The sequence below is a fragment of the Manacus vitellinus genome, unplaced genomic scaffold (assembly GCF_001715985.3).
Source record: "Manacus vitellinus isolate BGI_N305 unplaced genomic scaffold, ASM171598v3 scaffold_16_pilon, whole genome shotgun sequence".
Classification (NCBI taxonomy): Eukaryota; Metazoa; Chordata; class Aves; order Passeriformes; family Pipridae; genus Manacus; species Manacus vitellinus.
The window spans coordinates 1,159,126-1,166,315 of record NW_021939189.1 but is presented as its reverse complement, the minus strand read 5'-3'; the positions used below and the strand labels follow the sequence as shown (position 1 = coordinate 1,166,315).

The 7,190-nt window shown below is 52.4% G+C and overlaps 2 protein-coding genes across 2 annotated transcripts in view; both read left to right on the top strand.

The window, feature by feature from the left end:
- Positions 1–5,479, top strand: part of PAQR5 (progestin and adipoQ receptor family member 5) — a 6,733-nt gene extending 1,254 nt beyond the window's left edge. Inside the window, exons 3-5 of the mRNA XM_029958732.1 lie at positions 1,841–1,937; positions 2,614–2,755; positions 3,897–5,479. Coding sequence (XP_029814592.1) covers positions 1,841–1,937; positions 2,614–2,755; positions 3,897–4,126 — 469 coding nt within the window. The 3' untranslated portion in view covers positions 4,127–5,479. The remainder of the gene's footprint in view (positions 1–1,840; positions 1,938–2,613; positions 2,756–3,896) is intronic.
- A 736-nt stretch (positions 5,480–6,215) lies between these two features.
- Positions 6,216–7,190, top strand: part of KIF23 (kinesin family member 23) — an 18,031-nt gene continuing 17,056 nt past the window's right edge. The window contains exon 1 of the mRNA XM_029958767.1: positions 6,216–6,227. Within this exon, the coding sequence (XP_029814627.1) occupies positions 6,216–6,227 (12 nt within the window). The remainder of the gene's footprint in view (positions 6,228–7,190) is intronic.

The window sequence follows — 7,190 nt, the reverse complement described above, 5'->3', positions numbered from 1 at the left end:
CCTGTGCCAGGGCCTGCCCACTCTCCCAGCCAGGAATTCCTTCCCAATATCCCATCTAACCCAGCCCTCTGGCAGTTCAAAGCCCCTGAGGATGGTGAAGGTGCCTCTGCTCTGTTTTGCTTTATTTTCTGGGTGCAGAAGCTCAGCCCAAGCCCTGCCCAGGGTGTGGGTTTGGAGCTGCTCTGACAGCATTGCTGGGCTGGGCAGGGGCAGGAACAGGAATTGGAGCAGGAGTCTGAGTGGGAGCAGGAATTGGAGCAGGAGTAGGAATTGGAGCAGGAACAGGAGCAGAAACAGGAATTGGAGCAGGAGTTTGAGCAGGAGTAGGAATTGGAGCAGGAACAGGAATTGGAACAGGAACAGCAGCAGGAATTGGAGCAGGGATTGGAGCAGGAATTGGAGCAGGAGGTGGAGCAGGAGCAAGAACAGGAGCAGGAACAGGAGCAGGAGTTGGAGCAGGAGCAGGAATTGGAGCAGGAACAGCAGCAGGAATTGGAGCAGGGATTGGAGCGGGAATTGGAGCAGGAGGTGGAGCAGGAGCAAGAACAGGAGCAGGAGTTGGAGCAGGAACAGGAACAGGAACAGGAGCAGGAGCAGGAATTGGAGCGGGAGCAGGAGTTGGAGCAGGAGCAGCAGTGCCCAGGCAGGCCCCTCCTGTCTCCATGGCACCACCTCCCATTGCACAGCTCGGTTTTGGCTCCACTCCCACCCAAGCCCACCTTGGAGAAGCTGCTGTGACCAGCCAAGGTGCTTGGAGCACCCTGGGATGGTGGGAGGTGTCCCTGCCCATGGCAGGGGGTGGGATGGGCTTTAAGGTCCCTTCCACCCAAACCATTCCAGGATTCCATGACCATCCTGAGGCTCTCTGAGCAGGCCACAGGCCAACAGGAGTTTGGGTTTGTGCAGAGGAAGGTGTGGGATGTGAGGAAGGGCTGGAACTGCTGTGGGACATCTCAAGAAAGGCATTTGCTGAACTGCTGCACCAAATTTAGCAACTTCTCAGGAAAATGTTCCAATCCTCCGTGGCTGGTTGGTGAGGCAACAGGAAGGTGTTGGTTGGTTGGTTGTTTTTTGCCTCCTGTGGCCCAGGAACATTGAGTTGCCAAACAGGGAAAGGTGCAGATGGACTGGAATGTGTTTGTCCTTCACGGAACCAGCAACAGGACAAGAGGAAATGGCCTCAGGGGAGCTTTAGTTGGGTATTAGGGAAAATTCCTTCCTGGAAAAGGTTGTCTGGCATTGGAACAGGCTGCCCAGGAGGAGTCCCTGCCCCCAGGTGACCTGACCCTGTCCCCACGGAGAGCTGGTGGCTCTGTTTTGGCAACAGGAGGTCGGGTTGGGTGAGAACGTGGGGTGGGGAGATGTGTGGGAAAGGTGAGTGGGACAGGGAGCTCTGGGAAGGTGGTGCCATGGGAGGGAAACACAGCAGGTATCATGGAATGGTTGGGGTTGGGAGGGACCTCAATGATCAGCTGGTGACTCCATGGGGAACAAATAGAGGGGAAAGAAGAGGGGAAATTTAGATGGGACACTGGGAAGGAATTCCTGACTGTGAGGGTGGGGAGCCCCTGGCACAGGTTGCCCAGAGAAGCTGTGGATGGATCCCTGGAAGTGTCCAAGGCCAGGCTGGACGGGGCTTGGAGCAGCCTGGGATGGTGGGAGGTGTCCCTGCCCATCCAGGGGGTGGCACTGGATAATATTTAATGTCCCTTCCCACCCAAACCATTCCAGGATTCTAGATGTCCACATCCATGGGCAGATCTGTGGGCACCAACACCCCCCCTGTGTATCCTGCAGTGCATCCTGCTGTTCCCTATGGAATTCCCTGTCTGTTCCACAGGTTCCTGGAGGTGGAAAGTCCCCGGCTCAGCAAGGCCTGGCGCACCCTGGCCTTCGTGTACCCCTACCTGTTCGACAGCATCCCCCTCTTCTACAGGGTGTGTATCCCACGGGATCCCCCAGCCCGGCCTGCTGCAGCCTTGGGAATATCAGCTGCCTCATCTTACTCCGAAAATATTTGGGAAAACAGGCCAAGCTTTTCTTTTCTAAAGGCAAACAAACTCTGGCAGGAAAAGGGACTCGGGTATTTTTTCCTGCCCCCACTGACAGGCAGATTCCTTGACTTCAAAGGGCCCCAGGCTGGAAAATTCCTGCCTTTGGAAGCAAAGTGGCTAAGCTGGAGCAGGGTGGGAATTTGGCTGTGGTGGGGTGTAAGGACAGGGATTTGCATGGAAAATTCCTGCCTTTGGAAGCAAAAAAAATGCCTTTTCCAGTAGCTGAACTGGAAGGGTGGGAATTTGGCTGCAGTGGGATACAAGGAGAGGGATGCGGGGCTGGGATTTTCATGGAAAGTCACTGCCTTTGGAAGCACAAAGTGCCTTTTCCAGGCTCAGCTGGAGCAGGGTGGGAATCTGGCTGAGGAGGGGTGCAGGGCCAGGGATGCAGGGCTGGGATTTGTGTGGATGCAGGTGATGGGTGTGGGATTGAGTGTGGGATTGAGTGTGGGATTGAGTGTGGGGTCCTGCAGCCCGGTGGGCAGCCCGGGGAGCTGTGGGTTCGGGAACGGCCGTGCCAGCTCTGGGAATGACTTCTCCCGCTTTTCCCCGGCTGCAGCTGTACCTGTGTGCCCTGGAGGGCTGCTCCGAGGGCTCCATCCTGCTGCACTACAAACACACGGGCTGTGCCCTCCTCACCTGCTTCATCTTCGCCACCCACCTGCCCGAGCGCCTGGCACCGGGCACCTTCGACTACATCGGTGAGTCCCCGGCAATCCCGGGAATAAAGCACCTGGAGCAGGAGGGATCCCGGAGGAGGTCACGTGTTCCCTGCTGGAAATGCGGGAGGGGGTTTTACAGACAAGGCGCAGCAGTATCTTACATGTATTTGGGATGTTTTGTGGGATATTTTTGTGGAATGTTTGGGGGGAATATTTCGCGCGGAAAATTTCGCGTGGAATGTTTTGCTTCCAAAATCTTCCACGGGGGGTTTCACGCCCACAAAACGCTCACTTCTCGTGGAAAACTCCTCACCTGGGGCACAGTGGTGCCGTGGCAGGAGCAGCCACCAAGGAGCTGGGATGGGATGGGATGGGATGGGATGGGATGGGATGGACACCTTGGGGTTTCCCCTGTTTGGCCACACCATGGACAAACAGAGCTCTGGGCACATCCCTGTGCCAGGACTGCAGCACAAACACATCCCTCATTCCCATTCCATCTGGGAAGGAAGAGCTCTGTGCAGGATGATAAAAGCCACAGGAATTAGTAGAGTAAATATTTAAAGGAGATGGAGGGAGGGCAGAGCGTGTGGAGAGTGTCTGAGTGAATCACGGAATCCTGGAATGGTCTGGGTGGGAAGGGACCTTAAAGCTCATCCCATCCCACCCCTGCCCTGGGCAGGGACACCTCCCACCAGCCCAGGTTGCTCCAAACCCCGTCCAACCTGGCCTGGAACATTCCAGAGCTGGGGCAGCCACAGCTTCTCTGGAGAAGCTGAACTCCCAAGGAGTTTCCTGAATGCTTTATCCCTTCCTTCTGTTTTGGGACATCTCTGTACTTTGGGGCCTTTGTTTTTGGGGGTTTCTTTCTCTTTTGGGTTGTCTTTGTATTTTGGGTTCTTTCTGTATTTTGGGTTTCTTGTATTTTTGGGTTTCTCTGCATTTTGTGCTCTTTGTATCTTCGTGTTTTGAGTTGTCTTTGTATTTTGGGTTCCTTTTGTATTTTGGGTTCTTTTCGTATTTTGGGTTCTTTGCATTTTTGAGTTTCTCTGTGGCTTTGGGTCTTCACATTTTGGGTTTCTCTGTATTTTGGGTTGCCCCTGCACGTTGGGGTGTCTCTGGCCTGTGGCTGCCCCTTGGCCCGTGGGCTCCCGTCACCCCATCCCGCCGTCCCTTGCAGGGCACAGCCACCAAGTGTTCCACGTGTGTGGGATCCTCGGGACGCACTTCCAGATGGAGGCCATCCTGAGGGACATGGCTGAGAGGCACAGCCAGGTCCTGCTGCCCTCCTCCCTGCAGACCCTGTGCTCCATGGGGGTCTGTGTCACCGGGAGCCTGCTCGTCATCGGGATCAGCTCCGTGGCCCTGCCCCTCATCCCGGAGCCTCCGCACAGGGACAAATCCCACTAGGATTGGGGACTGGTGGCATTCCTGCTGCTCCACCAGCACCCAGCAGAGTGTTGGTGTGGACGAGGAGTTTGTTTGCTCCCAGTATTTATTGATGATCTTCTCAAGGGCTCGAGGAGCTGCACTGGTTTATCCACTGAGCTTTAACGCTGCAAACGGGTTCGGAGACGCTTTAAATCCAGTTGTTATCCCAGGAAAGATGTAAAATATCCTGAATTTTATCCGGAAAAAGGGACAGAAGTGCTGCCACTTCCCAAAGCAATGGGGATTCACCAGGTGTGCCTTAGGGAGGGGTCACAGGGAACGTGGTGACACCGAGGGCACCGGTTTGGAGCGATGGCCACGACCCCTGGGGAGGCACGAGGGCTCCCTGACCCCTGTTCTCACCTTCCAGGGGGCATCATTTTGGAATCTGAAGCCTTAAATGTCCACCTTTCACAGCCTTAAACCCAACCCCAGTGCCTGACAGATGTGGGATTGAGGGACTGGTTTAAAATCTTGTTTTGATCAACACCTGGAAAAAGTGATCCAGGAAGAGCTTCCATGGGGTGTTCCTCCAGAATAGCTGGTTTGGGGTCTAATTCTGGCACAAAGGGAAGTAATTCCTGTGGGAAAGCTGAGCTCTCATGTTGGCAGAGGAAGTCCATCCTTTCCTGGTGTTTCTGGAGGCTGGATGGGCCCTTGGATGGAGGGGCTGACACAGGAGAGCCAAACCCCCGAACCCCTCTGGGTTTTGGGGTCACTCACGTGGGACAATGCTTGGAATGTTCTGTTGGATGAGGGCTTGGGATGGGGGTGTCCAGGAGGATGAACCACCAGCAGAGCAGGGAGTGGGATCTGGGCAGTGTGGAGTTGGGAGAAAGGCAGGATTTGGGATTAGATACCCGAGGGATCAAACCCTGGGATTTTAAAGCTTTCCCAGAGTTATCCCTCTGCTCCTGCTGTTGCTCCTTGCTTCCCTTTCCTGCTGCTCCTGGATTTTCCAGGCTCAGAGCCTGGAGGTCTCAGCCTGATCCAGGAGAGGGAGAGCTCAGCTGGTGGCTCCAGGAATCCAGGGAAAATCCCATTGGATTTTCCTACAGGAACGAGCGACACTTCTAGGGAATATTATCAATCATACGGGTGTTTAATTAATGTTTTAATTGCCTCTGCCAAGGTAGAACTGATGCACTTTGGAGTGACAACCCAACAGCTCATTAAATGTGGGATCATGTGGTTAAACATGGAATAACTAAATCCTTTGTTTTGAAAGCTGACCAAGATTTGTGGGAATATTTATAAGCACTGGAATGTAATTGTTTATTCAGAAGTTTTATTGCATTGCAAGAGAAAACTAATATAAATCACTGATCATAATCTGGTTTTTACCGTTTGATAAGAATATGGCTGGGGGAATTAATCACTTTGGAGATAATGGCTGATAATTGCAGAGTTTATTTACCGTGGTGGGAGTGGGGAGGAATCCAGCTCTGCCTGCAGGACACGACTGAAGAGCCTGGAAAACCCACGGGAATCATTGCACGGCTTTTTCGGGTCATTTAACTTTTGAACTGAGGGGTTCTGCTCCTCTTCAGCTGGAAGGAAAGTTGTAGGAAAACTGCATTAAAAATCTAACCCTGGGTTATGGAATGCCATGATCCCGCTGGATCCTGTGTCTGTGCACGGGGAGGGAGTGATGTTTGATCCTGAAGCAGCACAGAGCAGCCAAATTTCCTCCTCAGCTGGACAGAGGCCTCGGAAAATCGATTTAATGTGTGAAATTCTCCTCACAGAAGAATTAAAAACTCTGTAGCAAATTGTTATGAGTCAATAAACGAGGATATTTATTTGTTGGAGCGTGTTTCGTTGTGTGTGTGTTCCCGACCCACAGCAAATCCCAGCAAGGATCTGAACTGCAGGACCAAATCCAGGGAATATCCCTCAGCTGCTCCTCAGCCACGTGGGTTTGGACAGGCTGGGAGAGCTGGGAATGTTCACCTGGAGAAGAGAAGGACCCAGGGAGAGCTGAGAGCTCCTTCTGGTGCCTAAAGGGGCTCCAGGGGAGCTGGAGAGGGACCTGGGACAAGGGGTGGAGGGACAGAAAAAGGGGTAAATGCAGTTCCAGGTGCTGTTATCCACGTGTTCCCAGGAGTTGGGAATTCCAGTTGGTTTTTAGGGTGTTTTTAGGCCCTGTCCTACAAGTTTTAGGCTGTAGGGCAGGGCCAGTTTCGGCTGGTGAAGGTGGGACTGCACCCCTGGGATGGGGGCTCTGATTCTGCTCCTGGGGAAATCAGGGCAATTTTGTCCTTTTTAAAATATCCTCGATTTGTATTATAAAAACATGACAAAATTTGCCTGTTTCCTTGTGTTTTAAACCAGCTTAAGAAGGGAAGGTTGGCCCTGGACACTGAGAATGGTCACAGAAGGCAGAGGGTTGGAATTTCTTTGGGCTTTTTCGCTCATGAGGATAAACTCACTTGTTATATTTAATTTGCACTAAAGCTGTGAGTCTGTGGTTTATAAACAATCGAGTTCAACCCCCTGGAAGCCTTTGCTGAGGGTTTAACCCCAAGTTACTTCATCCTCCACCCCAATTTCCACAGTTCCCCGTCAGGAAGTTTGGGCTTTCATAAGCTTGTTCCACCGTGTTTTTTACACATCACAACAGCACATTGGAACCTTCATTTACCCCCGTGGATCATTTCAGGTGGGGAATTAACTGAGTGACTGATTTAATTTGGAAATTAATTGATTGACTGATTTAATTCAGGAATTAACTGATATACTGATTTAATTCAGGAATGAACCGATTTACTGATTTAATTCAGGAATGAACCGATTTACTGATTTAATTCGGGAATGAACTGATTGACTGATTTAATTTGGGAATTCACTCATTGGTTTCACTCAGGAATTCACTGATTGACTGATTCACCTCCAGGCGTGGCCACAGGGGAGCCCTGGCACTACGAACTGACTGGATGACACCCCTTTTCCTGAGAACTAAGGAGATAAAAAAGGAGACAAATAAATCCAAGGCCGGACACAGCCCCGCGATCCGGCGGGGCCGGGACTCGAACCCGCGGCC